The 14064-nt window shown below is 50.3% G+C and overlaps 3 protein-coding genes across 3 annotated transcripts; 2 read left to right on the forward strand and 1 right to left on the reverse strand.

Moving 5' to 3' along the window:
- Nucleotides 1-629: 629 nt before the first annotated feature.
- PEX2_083940 (AMP-dependent synthetase/ligase) lies at nt 630-10349 on the forward strand (the record flags this gene model as incomplete). The annotated part of the gene is made up of 1 exon (XM_016745664.1): nt 630-10349. The coding sequence occupies one exon, from the start codon at nt 630-632 to the stop codon at nt 10347-10349; it is 9720 nt and encodes a 3239-aa protein (XP_016595396.1).
- A 301-nt stretch (nt 10350-10650) lies between these two features.
- On the reverse strand, nt 10651-12049 carry PEX2_083950 (Major facilitator superfamily domain, general substrate transporter; the record flags this gene model as incomplete). Its single annotated transcript, XM_016745665.1, has 2 exons — nt 10651-11706; nt 11762-12049. The coding sequence occupies 2 exons, from the start codon at nt 12047-12049 to the stop codon at nt 10651-10653; spliced, it is 1344 nt and encodes a 447-aa protein (XP_016595397.1).
- A 1178-nt stretch (nt 12050-13227) lies between these two features.
- Nucleotides 13228-14058, forward strand: PEX2_083960 (HpcH/HpaI aldolase family protein; the record flags this gene model as incomplete). Its single annotated transcript, XM_016745666.1, has 1 exon — nt 13228-14058. The coding sequence occupies one exon, from the start codon at nt 13228-13230 to the stop codon at nt 14056-14058; it is 831 nt and encodes a 276-aa protein (XP_016595398.1).
- Between the last annotated feature and the right edge of the window lie 6 nt (nt 14059-14064).

Below are 14064 nucleotides of genomic sequence, written 5' to 3' on the forward strand. Positions count from 1 at the left end.
TACTAGATGTACAGTGAGTGGATGATTTGGAGCGCAGTTCAAGTTAATGAGAAAATGCGTGCCAGTTTGAAATACATACCTTGGTATTTATTTCACCTGACTTGACCGAAGATCCACCCCTTTCGTGGACATCCTATAAACGGGTAAATGATACTGCAATGAAATGCCAGGTATTCATTTTCCAATTAAATACATGTTTCTTTTTTTCAAAAAGGAAAATTCGCTGTAGAGATTGATTGTATACTCCATTGATCTGCCCGACACTGAAATTTGCTACGTCTTGGATTCAAGAAGATTAAATTTCTAAAAACTGGAAGCAAGGATAGGAACTACTGTGCTATGCACTGGGTCGTGGATTAATCCAACATGAGTGAACTTTGCAGATCATTAGAATGGTCACACCAGGTGTGTCCACCCTTTGGCAAAGGGTTTATGCAGTGGCACCACCATACAATGCAAATCATTTGGCGCTATCAAAAGGGTATTATCAACACTCTAAGTCCAGGTGGTTATGTGTAAAGTCTCCGAATCACCTTGTTGTAAGTATTGCTAAGCTTGGAACATATCATCTAGCTCACAATATCAGGACCAAAAAAATCATCCGAATCCATATTTAGCAACCTGGACATATGGCGGGGTTTGAAGATGCCAGGATGGGCTATTCCAGCGTCATCGAGCAGTCAAAACCAAATAATTGTAATGGGGAACATACTGGAAGCCTGAACGAGCAACAGTTGATTGTCTTGCGAGAGATTTGGGCAGATATCTTGGATATCGACGTTGAGGACATCGATCAAGATGCGCACTTTTTTGAACTGGGTGGTGATTCATTAGCGGCAGCGGAGGTAGTGAGAGCAGCCGCATCGCAAGGAATGCAGATCACCCGCGGACAGATCTTCGCAGCGCCCACATTCTCTGACATGGCATCTCTCATATCTTTTGGAGAGCCTGGTGCATGGGAGGAACCTTCGAGCAGCCTAGCCCCGTTCGCCCTCATTGATAGTGATGTATCCTTGATTCGGCAGTTGGCCGCAGAGCAGTGCGGTATTTCTCCGGAGGAAATTGAAGATTTGTACCCGACGACCGCATTGCAGGCTGGCCTCATGGCTCGGTCCATTAGTGTACCAGGTGTATACATGTCTGCGTGGCTCTTTCAGAGCGTCCACCCCGTGGACCCAGTATGGCTCACAGGTATACTGCAGCGAGTGGTGCAAAAGCTGCCCATACTGCGAACTGCAATGGTGACCTCGGAGGAACACACCTTTATGCAGGCTGTCCTGCCACTACCTGCTACCATCGATACCATCCGAGTGCGTTCTATTTCAGAACTTAACATTGAAAACCGCAAGCCTGCCATGACGGTGGGTCGCCCTCTCACAAAGTTTTCTGTGGTCGTCAGCGAAGATTGCGATCGGCCATACGTTTTATGGTATGCACATCATGCGACATACGATATGTCGAGTGTGGCGCTCGTAGAGCGTCATATTGCCGATCTTGCAACCGGGGAGGAATCACTCCCGGCACCCCCAAGCTTTGCATTATTTGTCGCCCATAGCATAGACATCCGAAAAAGTCCCGAATGCAAGCCTTTCTGGACTGAGCAGCTGGATAATTGTCCTGCATCTTTATTCCCATTTGGTGCAAGAGATGCACCAGCAGTATTTCGCACAGATTCTCAGTATGAGATCTCTTTCCCATACGTTGGCACAAACTCTGGCTTCACGATGGCCAATCGAATCCGTGCCGCCTGGGCATTCCTATTGGGGTGCTATGAGCAGTCGGAGGATGTTGTGTTTGGCGTCACCAACGGGGGCCGGTATGAAGCTGTGCCACAATGCGCTGATATTGTCGGGCCTGCAATCGCAACTTCGCCCATGCGGGTGCGTCTGAATCGCGAGTCGACTGTCGCTGAGTTTCTACAGAAGATCAGTATGCAGGTGGTCAGCATTAATGCCTTTGAGCAAACAGGTCTGGCAAACATCCAGCAACTGGGCCAGGACGGTGTTCGGGCTTGCAGTTTCCGAACCTTGGTCAACGTTCAAGTCACCGATGCTGGGCGCGGCAGCAATTTATTGACGCCTGTAGAGCCAGATAAAGTCGAACCTCTCGATTATGCCCTGGTACTGGAGCCTTTTGTCCTCGGGGGAGGTTCGAAGCTTCGACTCCGTTTGTCGTATGACAGTCTGGTTATCCGACATGAAAAGGTAATTCAGGTCGCCGCGCAGCTGAAAAAGGCACTTCGCCTGTTCACAACCCACCCAAACAAGAAAATAAGCGCGATAGAACGCCTGCCCATTGATTCCCCCTCATCGCTGGCTAGTGGGCCTTCAGTACCACCCGGAAAAGTTCCGAAGCCTTTCCAGCTCATTTCCTCACCTGCTCATGAAATTCGAAAGCATGCCGCCGTGGAGTGCGGCGTATCTGAGGATATTGTACACGATGTTTACCCATGCACACCAGCGCAAAACAGGATGGTGATGGCCTCTTTGCGGTATCCCACAGCGTACAAATCACACGTCGTCTTCACTCCCCCGGAAAACCAGAACGACACGGATATTCTCCATGCATGGAATGCACTTTACCGTCAGATGCCTGTATTGAGGACTCGGTTCTTCCATAGCCCCATGGAGGTAACCTCATCGAAGAACGATCGTGAACTGCGCATGTTGCAGGCAGTTGTGGACGAACCCATCCAATGGAGTGAATGGGGGGATGTACAAGAATGTTTGTCGGCAGATCATGGACTTATCTTTAGCAGCGGCCAGCCTCTTTCACGCTTTGCTCTTATTCGAAACCAGCCTGGAGGTGGAATACGGCAACTCGTCCTCACTACCCACCACTCCATCTTCGAACCATCAATTACACAACGTATGCTACGTTTTCTGCAAGAGATAACAGATGAAAACACTCATGATTTGGAAACGACTCCATTCACACTTTGGGCTGAGGCCGCATTGCAGTCCCTGAAAGAGCCATCCAAAATCTTCTGGGCTCAAGCGTTGAAGAACTGTCAGGCCCCTTCATTCCCTAAAGTCCCAGCCACCCATGCCCCGCTCACGACAGATACGATGCACACAACCATTGCTTTACCAGCAATTGAGTCTGGAATTGAAAGTCCTGCCCCGAGCAAAACGCTGCTGCAGCTAGCTTGGGCTCTTACCCTCAGCCAATACTATGATTCCAATGACGTAGTATTCGGTATCGCGGTACAGGGTGCACATGGCGATAGACGGAACGTGATGGGGCCGACCTTCTCGGTTGTTCCTCAGCGCATCGTATTTGAACATCCCGATATGCGAATGAATGACTTAATTCGGATGTTTGAAGAACGGACGGAAGAACTGCTCGATCACGCGCAGTATGATATCTCCATGATTCGTGAGATTGACGACTCCTGTGCTACTGCATGTGAATTCCAGAATCTTCTGGTTTTAAAGACCACCCCGGATGACAATGGCACTAGTCCGCTCTACGGAACATTTAGAAAAGCTGCTGTGTCGACTGTTGCAGGAAAAGTCGTTGCGGGCGCTTCTACTCACATTCACAACTTTGCTCTAGCAGTCGAGGTGGCCCCGCTGGGAAATGAGGTGAGTGTTCGAATGAGCTACGATCCCTTTGTCCTGAAAGCAGTCCAAGTGCGACGTCTTATGTCCCACTATGAAAGCATTATACGTCAAATGTCCACATTCGACCATTCTCGCACTGTCAGTGGCATCCACCATGTGCCTGACGACCATTTGGCGGAGATTTTATCCTGGAACGCCGTCCTTGCACCTCGAGTATCCTGCGTCCACGAACTCTTTGAAGCGCAGGTACAATCTCAACCATCATCCCCAGCTGTCTGCGCCCGTGATGGCGAATGGACATTTTCGCAACTTGACAATGCCGCCGAGAGGCTCGCTAGATTCCTTCGCTCTATGGGTGTGGGACCAGGATCTTATGTCCCTCTTCTATTTGAAAAGTGCGGACTTGCTATCATTGCCATGCTTGCCATCCTCAAGGCTGGTGGCTCGAGCGTTGCATTAGATCCAGGTCATCCCAAAGACCGATTGCAAGGTCTCATCAATGGTATGGGAAAGTGCACTATTCTCTGTAGCCGCGAAAACCATATCCTGGCTGCCCAGGTTGCCCAACGTGCCATTGTGCTTGATGAGCAGACTTTATCAACCCTATCAAAGCAGCCACTTCAGCGGCGTCTGAGTGATGAAGAGCCTGTCTCGGCGCAAAGTACGGCATTCGTTCTGTTCACTTCCGGATCTACGGGTATGCCGAAGGGTATCCTGATCCCGCACCAAGCATTCTCAAGCAGCATCCGAGGCCACTCGGAAGTTCTTCGCTTTTCCACGGGGCCAGGATCTCGCAATTTCCAGTTCACAGCTTATACGTCAGATGTCAGTATTGGAGAAATATTTACCTCTCTTGCAGTCGGATCCTGTGTCTGCGTACCCTCCGATTGGGACCGCAAGAACAATATTGCTGGTGCAATCAGGGATCTTAATGTGAACTGGGCCTTTTTCACACCCAGTGTGGCAACTTTGCTAGTCCCCAGTGAGGTACCAGGTCTCCGTACCATGGTATTCGGGGGTGAAACGGCATCACCAGAGAACTTCCAGACCTGGGCCCCAGCACTGCATTTGATCAATAGTTTTGGTCCCGCTGAGTGTTCTATCTGGACGCATTGCATTCCGCGTAAAGTCACCCTTGATGACTTTGGTAGCAACATTGGCTTCGGAGTCGGTTGTGCAACTTGGATAACTGATCCTACCGATCATCATCGATTGCTTCCCATCGGAGCTGTCGGTGAGATGCTCGTTGAAGGGCCGAATGTTGCAGCAGGCTATCTAAATGACCCCGTTAAGACAAATGCCACTTTTGTTCATGATCCGGCATGGATGCCACCAGACCGGGGATCGATGAGACTTTATCGATCCGGGGACCTCGCACGCTACCTTCCAAATGGAATGGTACAGTTCCTTGGTCGCCGTGATCACCAAGTCAAACTCAGAGGGTTACGTATTGAATTGGGTGAGATTGAGCACCAGATTCGGGAACATTTCTCCGACGGCAATATGCTTGTGGCGGTAGATATTGTCAATCCTCGGCCAGTTGGTTCCCCGCCTATCCTGGCCGCTTTCATTGCTTCCAAAGAACCTGAAGTACTACCTGAGGACCAGGAAGGGGTGTTGAATTTGTTGGCGGACAAGTCTGATCAAATTTGTCAAACCCTGCATGGCCTAGAGAGTGCGCTAGTTCAAATCTTACCCCGTCATATGGTGCCCGCTGCATTTGTTCCACTTCGCCAAATGCCTTTGACGGCCTCGGCAAAAACAGACCGTCGTGTGCTAAAGAACCTCGCATCGTCTGTCTCAGCAGAGGAGTTGAGTCGGCTGATGGTGGAGGTGCAATCACGAGAGGTTCCTAGCACAGTCATGGAAACAATTCTCGCTAGACTGTGGTCGAGCGCCCTCGGCTGGCACGTTGACGTCGATCGACAGAACAGCTTTTTCCGTGTCGGCGGAGACTCGCTGTCTGCAATGAGGCTGGTATCATTTGCCAGAAAAGAGAATGTGCGCATCAGCGTCGAGCAGGTATTCCAAAATCCGATCCTGCAAGACATGGCCCAATGTGCTATTCTGGACGACAGCTCAGCTGTGGACGATATAAATGTACTCCCGGACATTGCACCTTTCTCCGCACTCGGAGATGGGGATAAGGTTGCTGGTGCAGTTCGATCTGCTTCCGTGCAACTAGGAGTTGAAGCAGATCAAATCGAAGATATCTATCCCTGCACGCCACTCCAGGGGGGCTTACTCGCTTTATCTCAGGACTCACGAGGAAGCTACGTTGCACAAATGGTGTTCGAGCTGCCCACGGACATTGATCGTCCTCGCTTCGAGTCTGCTTGGGTATCCTTGCTGGAGGAATGGCCCATATTGCGGTCGCGCTTTTTCCAATGGCACCAAAGCAATGGCACTTCTCAATTGATGCAGGTGGTCGTGAAGGGACGGACACGATGGCTTCGTGCTCGCCGTCTCTCTGAATACCTCAAGCTCGACCGCCGAGATCATATGCAGCTTGGAGATCGTATGCTGAGGCTTGCTGCCTTCACAGACACATCTGATAAAAAGCAATACTTCGTTATGACTGCCCACCATGCCATATACGATGGCTGGATGCTAGCTCTTCTCTTTACTGCCCTCCGTCGCTCCTATTTGGGCCTTCCTGCGTTGGAGACAACCCCATATCGCGTGTTTGTGAATGTCAACTTGGCTGACCGCAACAGCGAGGAGAGCCAACGTTTCTGGAAACGGTATGTCTGGGATGCTGACCGGCCATCATGGCCAGAACTTCCTTCTCCTGACTTCAGGCCCAAGCCCACCTCCGTCAGGAAGCTGGCAACACACTTCTCTACTGGTAACCAGAGGAATTTCACCCCTAACACCATAATGCGAACTGCATTTGCAATTCTCCTCGGAGCTTACTCCCATTCGGAGAACGTCGTTTTCCCATCCACGGTGTACGGGCGTACTTCTGGTCGGTCTTCAGCAGCAACAGTTGCAGGTCCCACGATGGCTACAGTTCCTGTTCTAGTTCGCCTGGAACGTCAGTCAACAATACACGAAATTATGGATACTGTCCAGGCGGAAGGAGCCGAAATGTTAACCCATGAGCAAGAGGGTCTCCAGAATATAAAGCAGTACAACCGTGGTGCTTTGGCGACCATCGACACTCAAAGCCTCTTAGTTGTTCAAGTAGACCAGCCTTCCGAAGAGTGGAAGAATGACGACTTTGCTCTGCGCTCCGTGGATGTATCAGGACTGGCCAATGGTTTTCTCAGCAGCGCCCTGGTGCTTGAGGCTACCGTTTCTGGGAATGAGCTTCATCTTCACATGACCCACGATGACCGTGTTGTTGCTCCACGCCAAGCCGAAAGGTTTTTGGAACAACTCGCCCACGTGGTGCATCAACTTTGCGATGCATCTCAAACACAACTTCTTCGTGAATTGGATTTGGTTCCTCAGGGGGAGAGGGACGAAATCCTTTCGTGGAATGCAGCCGTTCCTAAACCAACCTCGGCCCTAGTTCAAGATCTCTTCGCCGCACAGGCAAGCCAACAGCCAGACGCAGAGGCATTGGTGTCTTGGGAGGGTTCACTCACATATCGGCAGCTTGATGAATTCTCCAATCGGCTTGCAGGATATCTGTGGACATCATGTGGTCTCCGCTCTGGCATCCGGGTGCCTCTGCTATTTGAAAAGAGTATTTGGACTGTGGTCGCAATGCTAGCTGTTTTGAAGATTGGTGGAACCAATGCTGCTCTGAATCCAGCACATTCAGCGGATCATTTGAAGTCGCTCGTTGAGGATATTGGTGCCGATTTCATTCTGTGCAGTGAAACTTTTGAGCCGCTGGCCTATGAGATTACTCCAAGGTGCTACTGCGTTGGTTCCTCTGTCCAACACCTTGAGGGTCAAAACGGCGTCAGCTCCATCGCTCCACAGCACATTGCCTTCCTGCTCTTTACCAGTGGCAGCACGGGAAAACCGAAGGCTATCATGATTGACCATGTGGCCTTTTCAAGCAGCATCAAAGGTCATGGGGAGGTACTGTGCTACCGCAAAGGCTCCCGAAACCTTCAGTTCACGGCGTATACCTCAGATGTCAGCATGGGAGAGATCTTCACGTCGCTCAGCCGAGGGTCGACGGTGTGTATTCCCTCTGACAACGAACGTATGAATGACCTTGCGGGGGCCATGGAGAGAATGCGCGTTGACTGGGCGTTCCTGACACCCAGTGTGGCCTCACTGCTTCATCCTGATCAAGTACCGACACTCAAGACACTCGTCTTTGGTGGCGAAACCGCCACAGTGACAAACATCCAGACTTGGTCACCACGGCTGCACCTAATCAACAGTTTCGGGCCCGCAGAGACTTCCATATGGTGCCATGCGCATCCTCATTTCACGGTGACTGACGATGGCTCGGATGTCGGATGGTCGATTGGGTGTGCTACATGGATCGTGGACCCGGAGGACGGTAGCCGGCTCATGCCCGTTGGCACAATCGGCGAGCTTGTGGTGGAGGGTCCCAATGTGGCAGCCGGGTATTACAAAAACCAGGCAAAGACAGAAGCCGCATTCCCGGAGAGTTTACCTTGTTTACCACCGGGTCAGCGCCAGCGCATCTACAAACTCGGCGACTTGGCTCGACTCTTGCCTGACGGTCGTTTGCAATTCCTGGGTCGTAAGGATGGACAAGTGAAAGTGCATGGCCAGCGTGTGGAAGTGGGTGATGTGGAAAATATGATTCGTCTAGCTCTTGGTGACGACCACCTCGAAGTCGCTGTGGAAATGGTCAAGATTCCCGATGAGCTCACTGGCTCACGCCTTATCGCATTTATTAGCTGTACCCCGGCGGATCAACCACAGGATCGGAACAAACCAGCCGTTTTGACAAACAACGAAGGACTTCTAGCTTTCCAGGAACGAACCAGTTCTCTCCGGGAGGAACTCGCCTCACGCCTGTCCAAGCACATGATCCCTAGCTTCTTTGTGCCTTTGACGAGTATGCCGTTAAGTGCATCAGCCAAGATGGATCGAAAGCTCTTGGGCTCCCTTGCCAGAAACCTGGAAATTTCCGAGTTGGCACGCTTCTCTCTCTCGTCGCATAGAGACATATTGCCACCGGAGACCCGAGTACAGAAGCTTCTTCATTCTCTGTGGAGTTCTGTGCTGATGCTCAATTCAGATGACTTCGGTATTGAGGCAGACTTCTTTGAATGTGGTGGCGATTCAATTGGGGCTATGAAACTGGCCTCCCTTGCACATGCCGCCGGTACTCCGCTATCGGTACAAGATGTGTACGACCATCCCCGTCTTGGCAAACTCGCGAGTACCATAGAAGGCAGGGACCCCACAGATCTTGTAAAATCTGTTTCTGAGATCGAAGCATTCTCCCTGCTCCCAACGGATCATTTCGATGAGCTAGATACGCTCATTTCTCGAGTTGCCTCAGTGTGTGGGGTCCGGCCCGAGCAGGTTGTTGACATCTACCCATGCACACCCATTCAGCGTTCAATGATAAAGAGGACCGCCAATCATCCTGAGGCATACTGGATGCACAACACTTTCGAGCTCTCTTCGGAGGTTGACGAGCTCCGCCTCAAACAGGCATGGCAGGGTGTCTTCGCCTCTCACGGTATCTTGCGCACACGTATTCTCCCGCACAACGGTCAATATGTACAGGCGGTTCTGGATGAGTCACACGAAATCCAGCCCGTCTCTGGGGTGTCCCTAGACGAATTTTTCATCGCTTCTCGCGAGCGCCAATTTACAGACGGGCAGCCGCTCCTCTGCGCTTCAATGGTATCCGACGACACGCGGCGGTACTTTGTCCTGGAGTTCCATCACGCCATATACGATGCTTGGTCGTTAACAAAAATCTGCGAATCGTTGCAACGACAATACCTCAGCCTAGCAGATCAGGTTAACATTCAGAGCATGTCAGAAACCCCAATTATCGGATTCAACTACTTTGTCAAAGCCGTCCAACAACAGAATCAGGCCCATGCACTTGATTTCTGGAGCAAATATCTTCTCGGGACAAAGACTTCATCCTTGGCTCCATCATATGAGGGCGACAATGCTGACAGTACCATCCGCCATCGCATCGCACTCCCAGACCCAATGGTGGCAGGTAGCTCGATCACACCTGCAGTCATGGTCTATGCCGCGCTCGGGCTGGCACTTCATAAGCAGCTTCAAGTCCCAGACACCATCCTCGGCCTGATCTCTATCGGTCGTTCCCTTCCACTTACTGAGGAGCTGGTCGGTCCCACAGTCACAAGGGTTCCACTGCGTATCAATCACAAGGAACAGAGCAGCCTCCATGACTATCTTTTACATGTCCAATCTCAAGCCCGACAACCTACAGCCTTCGAGCATGTGGACTTTGAAGAGGTTGTGCGTTTGCATTCTGATGCGCATGATGCTTGTCACGCCGCGCCCCAGGTCGTTGTTCACCCGTATGATCCATACACAGAGCAGCCTACGGCTAAGATGGGACTCCTAAGGCAGGAGCTCTCGGTGGTGAATAACGACGGTATTGCACTGTCGATTGATATATCATTGGTACTTCGAGAGAGGGCACTAGAGGCGTTGGATGTGCGTCTCATGTTTGCCAGCAGCATTGTTGGAGAGGAAAAACTGCGGCTCCTTGTTGGAGATTTGAACGCAATCATGTTGAAGATTCACGCTTTGCAGGGCGACTTGCACTCGGCTACGGTGGAAGAAGTCTTGCAGGGAGTACCAGGAAGTGCAGTTGAGCTGGCTGTAGAGCGGATTCAGTGACGGAGAATTTAGTAAACACCACATATGTTGACATTCCAAAATAATTGGTGTTCTGTCTTGCTCCATCTTTGTGATTAATTGGCCAAAAATGACACACTTCAGCAGAGGCCCCGGAGCAATTTCGTGGATATTTCGTATTCCAGTCATCAAGCCCATATAAATGTCCCTTGAATTACTTCTTGGTCATATATATTTTTGTCAACGCGATTTATAATCGCACTGAAAGCTAAAGGCGCTCGTATATTAGCAACTTGCAGATAATCCACCAGGTTTGTAGGCCTCAGGCGTAGATTGGCAGAGTTTATAGCCACTTCATACGCCTTGCAATATAACTTCCACCACCCACAACCCCTGTAACGCCCGTGAAAGCAATCAAGGATCCATATCCACTACCATATCCATAGCCAGCGCTCCCCTCCCACGGCAACCCCTTAATAAGACCCTCACTGAGGGGCCCAGAAACCAAGTTCCCGACGCCTCTTCCGGCCGCAAGACAGGCAAATACCATGCTTGATTCGGCCGATGGGTTGTTGTGGGCCACCTCGCGCATAATACCAGGCCAGGTACTGGTATATGAACCCGCAAAGAGACCGTATACAATTGAGAAGACGAACAGAGGAGCAAGGGACATGGAGAAGCCCCAGACAAGGAAGACACCGATAGAGGATCCGATAGTTGAAACAAGGATGCAAATCGTCACGTCAAGCTTGTCGATTATGGCGCCCATAAACACACAGCCGACGACGGAAGCCAAGCTGAAGAGGATAACAGTCAGTGCTTGGAGGGAGGTCGAGGCACCAATCATGCCTGCGTAGGTCGGGAGGTATATAGATGGCAAGAAAAACCCGAGTGCCTCGACAATATTGCAAAACTCGAAGATGGCAAAGGTGGACGTAAACATGAACCGGAAGTTCGGGGCTGGCGGACTGGGTCGGTTATCTGCAATCGGCACGCGTGGTTTGACAAAGTAGACCAGCGGCGCGGTGAGAACAAACAACACGACTGCAAAGCCGCGCAAGGTAATTCGGAAACCGTACTTGCCCAGCAACTGTTCCATGACGATAGGGAGGACGACACCGCCGATTCCGGTGCCAGCCCACATGACGCCGAAGGCGAGGCCCTTTCGTCTGTCAAACCACTCTTCCATTAAGAGGATGCAGGGAGCATAGGCGATGCTGCCTCCCAGAGCATAGAAGATTCCCTGAGTTACGATAAGGTGGTTGGTGTTTGAAGCGAGGGAGCTCAAGCCGAGGGCAGCACACATGAGTAGCACACCTAGACCACAGCCAAAGCGTTGATATTTGGGCCATTGTCTATAGGCGGCGAAGACAAGAGGGAGGTCGAGATACATGATTCCCTGGCGTATATAGGTTAGCTCGGGTTGGGTTGGAACATAAAATATTCGAATTTACCATAGCACAGGTTCCGACGACAGCAATATTACCAGAGTCCTTAAATTGGGGTAGGTCGGTGTAATACGCTTGGAAAACACCATATGTGAATGCAAACCCCCAGACAAGAGCCTCCATAACGAAGCACGCAGCGAGGAACAGCCAGGCATTTATTCCGCCATCCATGGGCGGGGGTTGTGTGCCATAATGAATATTCGACACGTCAGTACGGCTAGTCATCCCGTCTAGCTGGGTCTGCAGCCCCTTTTCGGTCTCATTTGACGAGTGTGAGTCCATAACTTCCTCCATTCTCGACAACCAAAAGAAGAACAAGTAGAGAAAAGTTGTCTCAAAGAGTGAAGCTTAATTTGTAATCCCCGCAAATGTTAGAAAACCAAATAATCCTCAAGTCGTGATAACATGTTGTAGGAAGCTTTTCGGAAGGCAATTTAAAAGAAAATAAGCTGCCAAGCCATATGGAGAAATCATCCACAGGGCGTGAAAGGATCGAGGTTCCGTCACTGACAGGGCCAATCAGCGTTGGGTGACAAGGCGCTAATCTCCCAAGGTCTCCACCTAGACTACCAAGGCACGTAGGTAATACCTACATGAGCGTATATATGGGGTAGCAGTGAACATAAGGCTATGGAGGACGTGTATTCTCTGGCCACCTGCTTACATGTTGCGGGGAAGAGTGACATGCCTCTTGCAACGAAGGTGTATAACCACTTGAGGTAGGTGAAGACTTGAGGTAGGTGAAGAAGCCGTGAAGGCTAAGCCTTAGTGCCCAGTCTTGGTTTGAATAGGCACGGAAGAAGGATAGATATCACAGAGGCTGACCATACAAGGGTAAGGAATGGGGATAGTAAAAAATAAGGGTCAGAGATGCCTGTCATTCGAATAAAAAAAAAGACCGAGGAAGGTGTGCTACCTATTTTATTTAAGATGAGAGGTACAAGCTAATTGCTACCTCGCCATATGTGCACCCAATATAAATACAACAATCTTCTACATCACCGTTCTTCCATTTGGCCTTCATTTCTGCAATTATCTTGAGAACGTGCAGCATAGCATGTTCGTCCCACTAAATTCGGATTCCCGGAAGCAGTTTTGAGGGATGTTCCGCTTAGTCATGAGCTTTTTTCCCCTTCTGGCCTTGTAACTATGTAGACTTAGCTAACTCGACAACCTTATGTTCATGCAAATTCAATTTGTATCTCAACTACCATATATTTATCAAATGCAGCCAAATCAATAAATGATTGGTGATGGTTAGGTTCAGTATGACTTTCGGCACTTGTGCGGCATCGCCAAGCCGAACGGACATTCTCCATCCACGTCGGAGATTCCCCGTCGGCCTCAATCCAAGCGTATCAGCATATAAAGATGGGGTTAAAAACCAAAGACCGTATCTTCACAGACCTCATATTCCTCATTAAATCATTTGTCAACTTGACAGATTGACACCTTGGCACAAATCATTCATCATGGGCTCGATCGGAAAAGAAGAATTCACCGTTCCGAACCCCTTCCGGACTCGCATTCTTAACGGACAAGTCACTCCGATTGTGACAATAAAGTATGCCCTCGGCAATGAGATCGCCATGATGGCCAAGATGGCCGGCTTCCATGGAATCTTCATCGATATGGAGCACTCAGCCTTTAGTCTCCGCGAGGTGTCGCAGCTCATTCTGGCATGCAACTATGTCGGGGTCTCGCCAGTTGTCCGATCCCCATCCAAGTCGCACTGGCACATTAGTCGCATTCTAGACGCTGGAGCTGCCGCCGTTGTGGTTCCGCACATCGAGTCTGTTCAAGAAGTCAGTGATATTGTTCATCATGCGAAGTATGCGCCTCTTGGCGCCCGCGGTTGCACCAATAACCAGCCTGCTTTCAAATTTCAACATGTCCCTGCGATAAAACAGAATGAGGCACTGAACTCCCAAACAATGCTCATACCTATGATAGAGACACCTGGCGCTGTGGATCTGGCAGAAGAGATCCTTGCGATTGACGGCGTGGATGGGATTCTGATCGGCTCGAATGATCTGACTACAGACCTGGGGATACCGGGACAGTATGATGATCCACTATACCTGGACTCCGTCATAAAGATTATCAGTGCCGGAAAAAAGTATGGCAAACCTATTGGAGTCGGTGGCATTAGCGGTCGTCTAGACCTTCTAGAGCGATGGTTCTCCCTGGGTGCCACGTGGTCTTTAGGTGGGCAGGATGGAGCAATCTTGCAGAAAGCATTCAAGCAGATTGTTCAAAACTATGAAGAGATTAACCAGAGGGTGCAAAAGCAGAGGGCATAGTCTCGA

The sequence above is a fragment of the Penicillium expansum genome, assembly GCF_000769745.1.
Source record: "Penicillium expansum strain MD-8 chromosome Unknown contig277, whole genome shotgun sequence".
In the NCBI taxonomy this organism is placed as follows: Eukaryota; Fungi; Ascomycota; class Eurotiomycetes; order Eurotiales; family Aspergillaceae; genus Penicillium; species Penicillium expansum.